The sequence below is a fragment of the Curcuma longa genome, chromosome 21 (assembly GCF_044706935.1).
Source record: "Curcuma longa cultivar G26 ecotype Majalengka, Jawa Barat chromosome 21, ITB_CL_G26_1.1, whole genome shotgun sequence".
Lineage (NCBI taxonomy): Eukaryota > Viridiplantae > Streptophyta > Magnoliopsida > Zingiberales > Zingiberaceae > Curcuma > Curcuma longa.
In genome coordinates, this window is record NC_133881.1 from 4,947,632 (window position 1) to 4,962,779 (window position 15,148).

Genomic DNA, 15,148 nt, shown 5'->3' on the forward strand with positions numbered 1-15,148 from the left:
TTTTAGCGGGTTTTTTGCCAAAGACAACGCTTTTAAAAGTATTGTCGTTTAGGGTTGTCGTTGAGGGTTTATATCCAGGTTTTCTATCGGGCGAGTCCGCGATTTCCTTCGTACGCCTCCCTCTTCTCTCCCGCACCTTTTTCGTCCCTCTCCCGCTCTCGCACCTCTAGCTTGTCTTCTCCCCCGCGCTGCATTTTCGTGCCTCTCTCGTCCCCTCTCGCACCTCTAGTTAGTAGCTACTCTTCTCCCGACCCCCCTTTCGTGCCTCTCCGCTTCTCCAGCCCCTTTCACACCTCTAGCTCCTTTTCGCGCCGCTGTGAAGAGGCGAAGACGAAGATAGAACGGAAGCCGCATCCGGTGCTCCTCCAGGCCCGTGGGCGGTGCTCCTCCAGGCCTGTGCTCCTCCCTCCTGACCTCCGCCTCCCTCGCTCTCGGCGCTCGGTTCACGAAGGTAGATCCATCTTCTTCCTCTAGGGTTCCTCTTCCTAGATCTTAGGGAAGAAGGCGGCTCTGAGTTGTAACTTCGCTGCCGATTTTTGACGCTCGCCTCGGCTCTAGCTAGGTCTGGTGGTCGATCCGAGACTCGTTTTCTTCTTTGTTTCCTTTTCATGTGAAAATGGAGGCGCGATCAGATCTGGTCCTGGATTTGGATCGGGATGGGATGAATATCAATGGCGCCGAGGTGGCGGCTTTCTTTCAGCCTTGTTTCGGTATTGGAGTAGGAAAAACTGCGACCTTTAGGTAGAGCACCTTCCGAAGTGGACTTCGATCAATCGTTGTAGGGAGTGATAAGGGAAAGAGAGGCGCAGATGAGGAAAGCGGGAGGACTTGAAGTCGTCCTCTCCTCGTTTTTGTGGATTTGGTTGACGTGTCTGTGGTGGGAGCTTTGTGATTCCCTCAACGATGAAGGCATTTGATTTTAGTTGATATATGTTTGATTTGTGTTGGTTAACTGTTTGGAATATATGATGATTTTTTGTCCTTGGCGTTGAATATGTAGGAGGACTCTTCTAGCATTCAAAGGGAGAGTAGAGGTTGATCCTTATGGTGCTTTAGCAAATTGGGACGAGGATAAAGTTGATTCTTGCTCCTGGTTTGGGGTTCGATGCTCCGCTGAAGGAATAGTCTTGGTTCTGTGAGTGATTTGAGTTCAATTTTAACTTTGATTTAGTTGTTTTTGGTTTGATTTGCTTGAGATAAGTGAGTGGTTGATTCATTGACTTTTTTTTATCTTTTTATTTATTGTTCTTCCTGTCAATAAAATATTCGTTCCATTAGTTAAATACCAACAGAATAATTGTAATGGAAGAAAATTACCTCCAAATCACATTTCTTGCTTCGCTGTACCATTTCAACATCGTTGTAACATATATATTGTGTTGGATTTCAATGTTTTAGTAGCTTGAACAAAGAGTCATCACAAGGTTCATATCTGCTCCTCCATATCCATTCTACAAAAAGATAGATACCTGCTCTGTATTTGCTATATTAGATATGATTATTTCTCCCTATTGTTAGGATCGCACCCACTCTTTTGTTTTCAGAAATATTTAGTGTTTGGTTGCATCCGTGTACAGTTTGCTATGATCTTCACCAAAGCTCCTCCTAAACCCAATTATGTAAGGTATATTTTAGTAACAATAACATTGAGATAAAATGGTGATTTGAACAATTAAATACCCAATCATGTTCCACTTGTTGATCCTTTGTTAGATTTTCCTTACAACAGTCATTATTTAGTACCTCCTTGAATTCATGACGGAAGAATCCCGCAACAATATTTTCAACAGGCAAATCTGTCAGAAATGCTTCCTTGGCTGCCAACTGATTTTAATAATTATGCCTAAATCCTGAAGGTGCTATGCTAATTAGTGCATTCTTCAAATTTAGGAAAGTGTTGATGAACTTATGTTCAGCTAGTGAATTCAATGTATCCAACTGGATCAGGAGGATATAAATCACTTGAGGTGGTTAACTCTTAAGGGGCATATGGAATTTCAAATTGCTTGCCATAATTGTACCACATGCTTTTTTCACATATGTGTCACTTCTGCTGATGCTAATGTTGAATCAAGGCATCTGCATTTGTTTTATATATGGACTTATGCAACTAGAATATGCTTCAGTCTTCAATGAATAAGTGATCTTTTTAGGTTGATTTATTTTAATCATTTTAATGCAACTAGAATCTACTGCAGTCTTGAATGAATAAGTGAACAATTTGTAATTTGAGCTATGCATGATAATATGGCTTATCACATGTATTTTTTAGACAATTTATCAGGCAATCCACTATATGTGAGAGGAGACCCTGATGGTGGAGCTCCCGAAATTTCTAAGGCTCAATTCAGTAAACTTTTGAAACAGGTACCTTTTGTATTTGCTCGTGTATTTCTTCCCTGATTCTTGCTAATTTTGGTATTTTCTTCCCCATTTCTAGGTTACTTGTCACATTTCTTCAGTCTAAAAAATCTTTGTTCTAGATGGAGTGATTGGTTCACCTTCTAATTGTGATGCAAAGGTCTGCATCATCAGTAATAACCCCTCTGCAATATTGTCATTATCTAAAATTTTGTGGGAAACACCTAGTCGTGCAATTTCACATGACTCTTGCCCATTGACAGTTTACGTTGCTAGCTCCATGGTTACAATTTTGTGGGAAACACTGTTTCCGTGCACATGAATTGCGATTGCAACCACTTATTCGAAGAAGTGGTTACAAGATGAGCACAACCGAACTTTTGCTATATGGTTGCGTGATCATGTAAGTTTGGTTAATAATACGTATTGGCATACATTCAATTATCCCTGTTGATAACTTATTTAATTGATGAGCTAATTATTTGTTTATGTGCAGTTGTCATTGGATTCTCACTGTCATTCAACCCTACACGGAGATTGTTTATGTGCTGGATTCTCTAAGTCATAGAATGCGCTATGACGATTGGAAATATATAGTGGAAATGTGAGGCCAAACTGGGTAATTTGATTGGGCATTTCATTCACATGTTAAAACACTAATATATCATATTTTATTAACGTATGTAGGGTCTTGAGATTGTTTAATTCAAACAAGGGAAGAAAAGGTCGGAAAAAACCAGTGTGGGAACTACTACAGGTATGTGTAATTATGTTTGATATGGTCTTGATGTGTGTATTTGTCTTTTACCTGATATTGGAGTCCCATATTTCTGCTGCTGATACATATGCTAATGTTGTGTCCATACTTGGTGATGCACTTGCTGTTACTTGGTGCTGCTAATGTTGTGATGATATTCTGTTGCTCGAAGGAGAGGATATTCTGTTGTGATGATATTTCTGCTGCTGTTGGAGGATATTCTGTTGCGTTAAAACCTTTGTTATGGACCTACTCCTATTATGAAGCTTATATGTTGGAAGTTGTAACTTGAATTTGTGTTATGAACTTGTATAAGTTGTATGTTATCGACCTGTTGTATGTTATAAATTTGTGTTAAGAACCTGCTGTAAGAATGATTTTTGTGTGAATATAAGTTGTATGTTTTGTATAGCATTTAGTAAATTTTGTATCTAATAGTTTTGTATTTACAAAATATATTATTTCTTATTTACTGCTAAAAAAATCAAAAGATAACGCTTTTAAAAACGTTGTAAAACCCAAGCAATTTGTAACAAAATTACAACGCTTTTTAACCGTTGCAAAATGTGTTGTCCTACTTATTAAAAACAACGTTTTTAAAGCGTCGCAAAAAACGTTGTAATATTTACAACGCTTTTTCTGCGTTGCGAAGGTGTTGTCGATGTTAACAAAGACAACGCTTAAAAAGCGTTGTCGTTGAGGGACCCCTACTACAACAGGGCCTCTTACAACGCTTTTTAACCCACAAAGACAACGCTTTTTCCGCGTTGTCTATTAACATTTTTCTAGTAGTGGTTAGTCCTCTTCTAACCATTTACTAAGTCTGAGATAACTACATTCTAGCTGTCTTTTCTATAGTTATCTTCTTTGCAACTGACTTTTTTTACAATTGACTTCTCTACTCTATAGTTGACTTCTCTTCAACAAACTCATTCAATAGACTCTTTTATCATACTCTTTCAATAGACTCTGTTTGCATACTTCACCTGGGGGCTCCATGTTACCAGATTGTTGTTGATTCATCACAAAAATCAATGTTCCTGTTGAGATCAACTTCGGATAGGGATGACAATTATACCCGGACCCGATGGGGAATCCGTTCCCCGAACCCATTTTGACCGGGGAATCCCCGAATCTGAGAAAGCGGGGATGGGGATGAGGAATCCCTGAATCTCGGAAAGCGGGGATGGGTCGGGGATGGTATTCCAAATATTCTCCGTTTTCATCCCCGAATCCGACCTCGTCCCCCGAACTTATCGGAGCTCCGTCGGGGAGCTAATGAATACGCATTTGAAAGTTCAAAATTTATGTAAAAATTTAATGAATGATGGGATTTGAACAAGACGGGATTTTAGAGTTGGATGTTGTTTTAGAGATAATGTTTTGTTTTAGAGTTTAATGTTTGGTTTTATAATGTTATTTTGTAAGGATTTTATAATATATATATATATATATATATTTAAATTAATATTTTAAAAAAATAAGATGGGGATGAGAATGAGTATGAGTATGGGGATGCCCATGGAAATACCCGCGAGGAAAACCATCCCTGATACCCGCAGGGATCCCCGAAACCTGCGGGGATCCGATCCCCAAAACCTGCTGGATACCCGAAACCCGACGGGGACGGAGATGATATTTAAATTATGATACCTGACGGGGATGGGGACGGGGATGATATATGAGTTTGGGTTTAGGAGATGGGGATGGAGAAGGCTTCCCCGTGAACCCCCGAACCCGTTGCCATCCCTAGCTTCGGAGTGCGCATCTCGCTCTACAGTACCTCACGGGAGATAGTTTGGACGACGGTGAAGATGAGGGGGGTTCCTGCAAGCACAGAACACGTGAGCTGGAAGGGCAGGGGTTTTCCCCGGCGCGACCACTCCGATGCCTAAGTCAGCGGCTGAGGAGGAGGAAGAAGAAAATCGAGAGTGAAGAGGGTGTGTGAGATTGCTATTGCGCGCGTACCTTCCTCAGCATGAAACTAACCTTTTATGTAAATTGAAGGCATTGTGTCACATCATGAATGTGATTGGGGTTTCATCACCGTTATGGATGTGGCAGGGAGCATGGTATAGTCAGCGGATATGTCCCATCGCTGACTTGCATTAAAGAGGGAGTAATGTCAAGCACGTGCCTTGCTATGATGAGTTGCAGAAAAGCCCTGAGAATATTCACAACTAATGATGGGAGGAGTGACTCTTGAAAAACGAGGATACCCACGCGAGACCGTTTCGGATAGGACTTGGCAGAACTCGCGTCCGAATGGATGGGGTCGGCTCGGGGCCGAAGCGCTGGAGGAGGGAGGCTGTGAAGCCTTATGTCCGCGTGGATGGAATCGGCTCGGGCCGAAGTGCTGGAGAAGGGAAGCCGTGGGGCCTTATGTCCGTGTGGATGGAATCGGCTCGGGGCCGAAGCGCTGGAGGAGGGAGGCCGTGGGGCCTTATGTCCGCGTGGATGGAATTGGCTCGGGGCCGAAGCGCTGGAGGAGGGAAGTCGTGGGGCCTTATGTCCGCGTGGATGGAATTAGCTCGGGGTCGAAGCGCTGGAGGAGGGAGGCCGTGGGGCCTTATGTCCGCGTGGATGGAATCGGCTCGGGGCCGAAGCGTCGGAGGAGGGAGGCCGTGGGGCCTTATGTCAGCGTGGATGGAATCGGCTCGGGACCGAAGCGCCGGAGGAGGACCCGTATTTGAACCTCATCGGCTTGGGGTGTGCAGGGCCGGATGTTCCTGCCTAGACCAATCCTGTCGGACTTGACTAACCGCACCCAAGCCCTTACGACCATAACAATCAACATAAACAAATTCTATGGAATTTGACACACCCCTCGTATTCAAATCAAAACAGATAACATTACGACTCTAAATATATATAGTTGATGATTATTACTAAGACTTTTTTTATTTTTCTTGAATTCTGATGATGACAATGACATTATCGATGCTTTATCCATGTTAATATCACCGGTGGCATAGTCACCTCGGAGAACACCATATATCACACACTAGCCTAGGGCTCTCAAAATAGTTTGAGACGCACTTGGACTAAGTCATGGCCATCTTGTTGGGCATCATGTCTAGGAACATTCTTCCCTTTGGTTGGTCCACATTGGTGGAGCTATGTTCACCCCAAGTAGCTCTGTTTTTGTAGTCTTGATCGAATTGTTTCTACGCGGAGAACGGCGAGCTCCGGACGGGACGGAGTTCGGATCTTCTGTGCCACTCAACCTCTGTGTCCCTGTGCCACTCAGAAACGACAAAACTTCATTGCACGTGAGTCTTCCCCAAAAACCTTCGCCGCCCCCAAACCGACCCAAAATCTTCCCTCCGTTCCCAAAATCTCCGCTCCACGCCGATCGCTGCCGATCCTTCGCCTTCGTCGCCGCAGGAAGACGCGGCTGCCGCCGCCTAATCTCTGCGATCCTTCGCCCGACTTCGTCGCCGCGGGAAACACTGCCCGATCTGTAAACGCCGCCGCCTCCTTCCCCTTCGTCGCTTCGGGAAGCCACCACCGCCACCTCCTTCGCCTTCGTCGATTCGGGAAGCCACCGCCGCCGCCTCCTTCGCCTTCGTCGCTGCGGGAAGTCACCGCCGCGGCCTACTTCGCCTTTGTAGCTTCGCGAAGCCAACGCCGCTACCCAAAAAAACCCTAACCTACCTCCCAATCCCTCCGCCTCTCTTTGCCACCGCAAACCGAGCCACCTCAACCTCGGTTTGCTTTGCTGCACAGGTGTCGATCACCGCAACTTGGGAGGGCGACTTGGACTCTGCTACACTCTATTGCTGCACAGGTGTTCGATCAATTTCCTCTTCTCTAGTTTGGTTCGTTTTAAATTCTAAAATCTTATTTCTCCCAGGAACGTTTATACGATATTCAGTTTGTTGTTTATGTAACAGAGATATGGGATGCGCTCAAAGCTGCCGCAGAAGCTGATTTAAATCTTGCTAAAGTTATAGTGGATAAAGGAATCATCAATTTAAAGGCTGACTTGACAATTTGTTATGATGAAAGAGGTTAAGGCGATCTTATGTCATATTATTCTTTTACACTATTAATTATATATGTGATATCTCATATCATAAATTTTTTATTAATGTTTTACAGGTGCTCGTCAAGTTCATCAAAGTTGCTAAGGTCCCCTTTGTTTGTCGTCAACAGTTAAAAAGTTCACGTGCCCTGATTACCAAAATTTCATCTAGTTGTTTCATTGTCTTAAGAACTTGTATTTACATTTGGAGTGAAATGTTAAATGCTCTCTAATCTGGCAAGCACGGATGTTCCTTGCTATTTTGGATATTTGAATATTGTATTTGAACATAAAGAATATTGGAGATTCTGGATTTTAGCTATCATGTTGGTAGTAGCAGTTAAATAATGTGATCATCTCTAGAATTCCTCCTGGTAACTTTGAACAGAAGATGTTGTTTGCTCTGTTTTCTTTTCACAGCGTGAATATGTTTTCTGTTGAGTTGGTTGGTTATTATGTATGAAAAAGAAAATGTCAGGAAGAAAGTCATATTTTGAGTGGTAGATAAGCAAAACTTTCATTATTTATTGTAAATTATCAATGATACTACTGTTCAAATGTTTTGTTTTGTGAAGCCATGATGTTATTGATAGATCATAACCTATTCTCGCAACAGGAGCACATCTGGGAGTTTGATCTCAAACATCGACGCCTCAGATTTTATTAATATTAAAATGTTTGATAATTTTAGTTTACTTCTAAATTTTATTTTAAACCTATTAAATTAAAAAAATAATAACTTATCATGCCCAACACCACATGGTAAAGCAAATATTATTTTTCCATTAGCACACCATTACAGAAACTCTCAAACTTGTGTTTATACATTTCATACGATACCAAAAGAATTAAAACAAAAACACTAAGAAACATGAACACTTAACATTATCAAATAAACACTTAATGTATTATCAAAATTGAGATTGGTTTTCGTCAACTTTTCATGTCTGGAGTGACAGCAAAGTTCGTTGTCTACTAGCCCCAGGCTGAAGAGATTTTCAGCAACTTGTGGTGGAAAACTGGAGAAACCATGTTGAAAACCATTAACTGGCAAAATCTCAAAGCTATAAAGTGACTCCCCTAGGATTGTACTCAGTTGTTGACGCGTCTCATCCTGTCTCCTTTGTGTGTGCAAGAGCTCCCTGCCAAAACAGCAAAGTAGAAGGTAGAAATTTCCATCTTATCTAAACAGGTCACAGCATACTGTCAAGATAACAGTCATTAAACCATATATGCACAGAACCTTGCCAAAAAAAATTGCACCTATTGCATTAGTTGCTAGAACTTGATTGCATTACATACTTGATGCAAAATTCCAAGGGAAAATTAGCATGATAATAGGAATTCGGACAAACACAAGATGCAAGAGAACAAGCTGAAACAAAATTGGTAGATCCACTTACATGCCATCAGTAATAAAGAAAAGGTTCATGCTCTTGCCATCTGGGGTTGTTGAGACTTTCACTCTGTGAATCAAAAGCTCAAGCTCACAAAGAACCCGTGTGACATCTACAACAAATACGACAGTGATTAAGAAGTGCAACTTCCAACATAAGATCAACTCAGAGGTAAAATATGAATTACCACGCAAGAGTCCTTTTCAATCAGTAGAAAACAACTTCATGAGGTAAACCTGAGAATTCACAGGCTGATTCGATGAATCAATGTAAAATGGAAGAGAACAAGATGGGCAAATAGATATTAGTTGGCTCTTCAAACTCGCCCAATTGATGTTACTGGAGGCTGAGCACGGGATGAACCATAATACCAAATAGCACCATTGCCCATCAGTCGACAAATCTTCAATTAAAACAAAAAATAATATTACAGACCAATTCCAAGAAAGTTTGACTTGGTGATATCAATGAAAAGGTGGCATCCTAACTCGTCATTCAAAAAATGCAGCAGCATTTCCAACAGTCCAAAAAAATCAAAACAAACAAAACAGATGACATGTGAACAGCAGTGAGGAGATAACTATCAAGAAAAACTTTCTCAAACTAGAGATAATTAGTTCAATTTTTAGACAGGAAGAAGCAACACCCACGCTCCCGCTACGTGCACGAAGTGCACTGCGTGCACGCCTCTGATGATCGCAACCTCTCCCTATAAAAGGGAGAGGAAGGCTCTGCGGTCTGTGGAGATATAGAGGCGAGGATACCTTGCAGTCCAAGTGAAGGAGCGCCTGTGTGTGTGAGAGCGTCCAGAGGAGTCTGTGCTGCCGGAGAAGAGGGAAGAACAACCGGTGGTGGAAGGATTTGGTTTGTGGAATCGTGAGGGGCTTTCCGTCACCGTGATTGCTCCTCCGACAGAAGCAGTCCCAACCGCCGGAGTCGAGGTACGCCGGAGCCGGAATCGAAGCACGCTACAACAGGTATATTCTACATTGGTATCAGAGCACTAGTGAATTTACCTGTTGCTATTTCTCTGTTCGTCCTGTTTTGGCCGATGTCGCAAGCAGCGGTGCACCGGCGCTGCTCGCGATGAAGATCTGTGGCGCCGGCAAGGCTGGCAGGCAGAATGGTGCCGGCGAGGCTGGTACCAGTTACAGATGAGTGCGCAGCCGTCTCAGCCGGCGAGGTCGGGTGCTGGCAAGCCAGCGAGGTCAAGCAGGGGCGATTTGGTTGGCAGGAAAAAGGGAAGCCGGTGAGTCCGGCTGATCTTCCGTGGTCGCGCCGTTCGCTCGCGCGGATGACACTGTCGCTGCATCCTTCGTTCGCCACAGGCAACGTGCTTAGTGCACAAAGAAAAAAAAACGGCGGCGGCGGCAGTGTGTATTTAGGGCACGACATTAAAAAGAAAAAAAAAAAAATGCGCACAGTGCTTTGAGCACAACGGCGAGAAAAAAATAAAAACCATAAATAGCACTGTGCTTCGTGCACAATGTATTAAGAAAAAGAAAACAATACTATGCTGCTTCGGTAGACAAAAAGTTTTTTTTAATTTAAAAAAAATTGTAATTTGGGCTTAATTAGATTTTTTTTTTTTGGGTAAGTCTAACCCTTTAATTGGGTTATGAACATTGAGTTAACCCAATTAAAGGAAATAACCCAATTAATTGAGATTTATTGGGTTTCAATTAATCAAATTGGGTGGGTTAAATTTCTAATTTTTGGCTTTCAATTAGAAAGACCAAATTAGTCCCAAATCAAGTGGAATGTCAAGTGCTCTGGCACAGTGACAATCATTGATTAGAGGTAACCAAGTATATAGATTAGACTTGGTTAGAGTTGACATTGGTCAACCATACTCATAATTGAGAAGTTGTTTGAACAACTTATATTATAGAAACAACTCAATAGGCTTAGTCAACATGGTTGAAGATGATGAGAAAATAAATATCAGGTAATAAATGCTCAGGTGCCTGGGGTGCTTGGAGCTAAATGATATTTTTGATTCTCATGGAACACTGCCATGTTGAGTCTTCAAGGTGCCGATGGACTGATCAAAAGGATCAGTTAACAAAGCCCCTATAAATCAAGAAGATTTGTTTTTCTTGATTTGTTGTGTTATATCTATGCCTGTATAAATTGAATTAAGCTGGTATATGTACTGGTTTGTCAGTTTTGTACTGACTTCATTAATTTCAATTTTTCGAGATGGCACAGACGATTACTACTATGACTCGACGCGAAGTGATGCGTAATAAGCTGAGGGAAATTATCTAGTGGATAGATTATGATCCAGCTTATGGAGTTAGTAGACACATGGGGAGGTTGAACAAGACTATTTTGGCGCCTAGAAATGTAGGATTTTTCGATTCTGGACAACTGCAGGATTTAAGCTTTGATTCGTTCATTGCCTGAAAACCTGCAAGTTGAAGCACTTCAGATATGGGAGCGCCGTAAGGGACGTATTACATATACTGAGTTGTGCACAGAACTGCTTCACTATGCTGATTGTGAAGAGGATCCAGAAGAAGATCCAAGAGAAGACTCTGGAGAGGACACTTCTGAGGGATATTTGAGTTCATCACAGGATTCTGTATCCTGGCATCATCCAAATAATATCCCAGTTGAAGATGTTTCTGTTCAGCCTAAAAGGATAAGCTATGTTTGGATTATCACTGCGCTAGTGTTTGTCCTAGTGGGAGTGATAGTTGCTTATCTAGTTTGTTAGAGTTGTTGTCTAGTTAATTATGAGTAAAAATGTTAATGATAACATTTAAAGTAGAGTTCTTGTTATTTGTTAACAATGTACAGCATGTTTTAATGATATGTTCATTATATGCTGTTTACTCTACATGATACATGATGTTTGTGTTATATACTCTCTGATTAGTTCATTATGAGTATAAGATAAATTTTTAAATGATACGTTCATTTTAATAAAAAAAAATATCATGATTAATTAATGATAAGTTCATTAAAGTTGGGATGTATGTAATAAAATAGATCAATGCAAATTAGATTGGAACATACAAATGATGAGTGAGAATATAATTGTCACTTGATTTTGTAAACCAAATCTAATTTACATTGAGTCCATTTAAAGATTACATACAGATAAAACATACACTGAATATCTAAATAATTTGTTTATTTATGATAGGTTATGGCAACAAAGAACATCATAGCTGATTTAAATAATGGAGAAAATTTTAATGGGGATAACTACAAAAACTGGCACCTTAGGATACAGGATGTCCTAGAGGAACAAAAAGTTCTAGAGGCTATAAATCAGGTCATGATTGAACCTGTAGATGGTCTTACTATAGGAGTGAGACCAGACCCTATCAAGAAGAAGGGAAAGAAGACTGGAAAGAAACCTAAAAGCAAGTTGACTTGTTTTAACTGTGGCAAAGAGGGTCACTTCGCTCGGGAATGTTCTGAGCTGAAAAAGGTTTCTCCTAGTGTGTCTTCTTTTTCTGAGCATTTAGTTGCTAGTTCTGTGTTGTTGGCTGATTCTTATCCTTTGTGGATTATAGATTCGGGAGCAACCAACCATGTAACTCGGGAACGAGTTACGTATGTTGAGTACCACAGGGTACCAGCTGGCAACAAATGGATTTATGTAGGAAACAATGCAAGAGTTGAAGTCAAAGGAATCGGCACTTGCAAACTTAACCTTCGTGGTGGAAGTACATTGTTTCTACATGATGTTCTGTATGCTCCGGAGATTCGAAGGAATCTTGTTTCTGTAACTAGTCTTCTTGAATTAGGGTATTGTATTAATTTTTATAGCCGGTGTGTGGAACTTAAGATTGACTCAGTGTCAATCGGATATGGTTATTTAATGAATGGTTTTATGGTTCTTGATGTGGAACCAAATATCAGTTGTGGAATTGATAGTTGTTTTTCAAACATTGCTCTTACTAGTGATGCAGATATAACTGATGAAGTTTGGCATGCTAGATTAGGACATATAGGACAAGAACGAATGAATCGGTTAGCTAAGGAGGGCCTCTTGGGCACTCGGGCTAAGATTAACTTGTCTATATGTGAGCATTGTCTTGCTGGAAAATCAACTAGAAAACCATTTGGAAAGGCTATTAGGGCTGAATCACCATTGCAATTAATTCATTCGGATATTTGTGGTCCAATGAATGTGAAGGCTAGACATGGAGCTTCTTATTTCATTACATTTATTGATGATTTCTCTCGTTTCGGTCATGTGTATTTGATTTCTCATAAATCTGAAGCATTAGATTGCTTCATTCGTTATATGAACGAAGTTGAGAATCAAATGGAACGTAAGGTTAAGACCTTACGCACTGACCGTGGGGGGGAATATTTGTCTGATATGTTCAAGACAATATGTAATGATAGAGGGATTATTAGACAGCTGACAATCCCTGGAACTCCACAGCAAAATGGGGTTGCTGAAAGAAGAAATAGAACTCTTCTGGAAATGGTTAGGTCTATGATGGCCCAAGCTAATTTGCCTATTTTCTATTGGGGAGATGCATTATTAGCAGCGGCATATATACTTAACAGAGTGCCTTCAAAATCAGTTCCATCTACTCCATATGAACGTTGGACTGGCAGAAAACCAGATTTGAGTAATCTAAGACCCTGGGGGTCAGCTGCCTATGTTCATGAAAGTTCTCACAAATTTGGAAAACTAGGACCTAGGGGTAAGAAATGTATCTTTATAAGATATTCTGATACCTCCAAAGGTTATGTTTTCATAGGTGAGCAGACAAGATGGAACGATCTCTGAAATAGAGTCAAGAGATGTCACTTTTCTCGAAACTGAGTTCCCAACGAAAGGTGATGTTGATAAAACAGTTCCTTTATTTGTAGAGGATGAAACTTTATCAACAAAGAGGTGTCATAGAGGATGCCTGAACCTAGTCAACCGAGTGGGAGTAATTTGCCTAGTCATGAGTTGACTTCTCAACAGCCCAACTTACGAAGAAGTGTTCGTAAGATCAAACCTAGGAAATGGTTTGATGAGGCATTAATGACACTTCCTGTTGACGATGATGAACCTCGATCTGTTGAGGAAGCATTGGGATGTAATGTTCGAGATAAGTGGAAAATTGCAATGGATGAAGAGATGGAGTCTATGAGAAAGAATCATGTATGGGATTTAGTCGATCTTCCTCCAGGCCGAAGGGCCATTGGGAATAAATGGATTCTCAAAATTAAGAGGAAAGCAGATGGATCGATTAATCGATACAAAGCTCGTTTGGTTGCAAAAGGATATACCCAACTGGAGGGTATTGATTTTGAAGAGACATTTTCTCCTGTAGTGAAGTTTGTGTCAATTCGGGTTATTTTAGCTTTTGTAGCACATTATGACCTGGAATTACATCAGATGGATGTAAAAACGGCTTTCCTTAACGGTGAGCTTGACGAGGAAATCTATATGGTTCAGCCAGAAGGTTTCATTGCTGAAGGCCAAGAAAGAAAAGTATGTAGACTTAGAAAGTCTATATACGGGCTAAAGCAAGCGTCAAGACAATGGAACATAAGATTTAACGAAGTCGTTTTATCTTATGGTTTCGAAATGATCAATGAGGATCATTGCGTTTTCCTGAAAAAGGAAAAAGGAAAGTATGTCATTTTATCATTATATGTTGATGATATGCTGATAGCAGGAAATGACATAAGTTATGTGATAGAAGTCAAAGGGTGGCTTTCATCACAGTTTGACATAATGGATATGGGAGAAGCTGAATACATCTTAGGAGTAAAGATCATCAGGGATCGATCTAAACGGCTTTTGGGTTTGTCTCAAGAGGCATATATAAATAAGATGTTACAACATTTCAGCATGTCTGATTGCAACATAGAACAGACACCTGTTGTGAAAGGTACTGTTCTGAGCAAGAGTATGTGTCCCAAGACTCCTAATGAAATAGCCGAGATGAAGAAAAGACCATATGCCAGTGCTATTGGTAGTTTAATGTACACTATGTTGTGTACACGTCCCGATATCAGCTATGCTGTTGGCTTAGTGAGCCGGTTCCAGTCAAACCCAGGACCGAGACACTGGAAGGCAGTAAAAAGGATTTTCAGATATCTGAAGGCGACAACAGATTATTGTCTCTGTTTTCAAGGATCAGATATGAGCCTAAAGGGTTATTCAGATGCAGATTGGGCTGGGGACCTGGATGATAGAAAATCCACATCAGGCTATGCGTTCTTGCTGAATGGTGGCGCCATCTCCTGGAACAGCAAGAAACAGGCTTGTGTAGCCTTGTCAACAATGGAAGCTGAATATGTGGCATGTTCAGCTGCTGTGCAAGAAGCAGTCTGGTTGAGAAGGTTCCTTAAACATCTGAAGATTGCTGAAGACAGTGGGAGTCCAGTTACTGTCTATTGTGACAGTCAAGCTGCTATAGCTTTCTCAAAGGATCCCAAATATCACAGCAAGGGCAAGCATATAGCTATAAAATACAACTTTGTGAGGGATATTATTGCTAAAAAGAAGGTGATTCTTGAGTATATCCCTACAAGAGTTATGCTTGCAGATCCTTTTACTAAGCCAATGACTAGAGAGTCATTTAATGAGCATGTAAAGTCTATGGGACTTCGAAGAATGTAACAAATTTG

At 41.0% G+C, this 15,148-nt stretch overlaps 1 protein-coding gene and 1 long non-coding RNA gene across 5 annotated transcripts; both read left to right on the forward strand.

Annotated features, from left to right (window-relative positions):
- Positions 1–215: 215 nt before the first annotated feature.
- Positions 216–3,495, forward strand: LOC141814618 (uncharacterized). Of its 4 annotated transcripts, none has more exons than XM_074702557.1 (8): positions 216–451; positions 1,001–1,135; positions 2,273–2,367; positions 2,441–2,534; positions 2,625–2,764; positions 2,858–2,965; positions 3,049–3,118; positions 3,291–3,495. In XM_074702557.1, exons 4-8 carry the CDS (start codon positions 2,514–2,516, stop codon positions 3,408–3,410), a joined length of 459 nt encoding a protein of 152 aa, XP_074558658.1. In that variant the 5' UTR covers positions 216–451; positions 1,001–1,135; positions 2,273–2,367; positions 2,441–2,513; the 3' UTR covers positions 3,411–3,495. The 4 variants fall into 4 exon arrangements, with proteins under 4 accessions (XP_074558658.1, XP_074558659.1, XP_074558660.1 ...); XM_074702558.1 differs by having other exon boundaries at positions 2,285–2,367; XM_074702559.1 differs by having other exon boundaries at positions 220–451; positions 2,441–2,521.
- A 2,831-nt stretch (positions 3,496–6,326) lies between these two features.
- Positions 6,327–7,444, forward strand: LOC141814174 (uncharacterized). Its single transcript, XR_012600458.1, has 3 exons — positions 6,327–6,908; positions 7,015–7,131; positions 7,223–7,444. It is a non-coding gene; the product is annotated as an uncharacterized LOC141814174 (long non-coding RNA).
- The last annotated feature ends 7,704 nt before the right edge of the window (positions 7,445–15,148 follow it).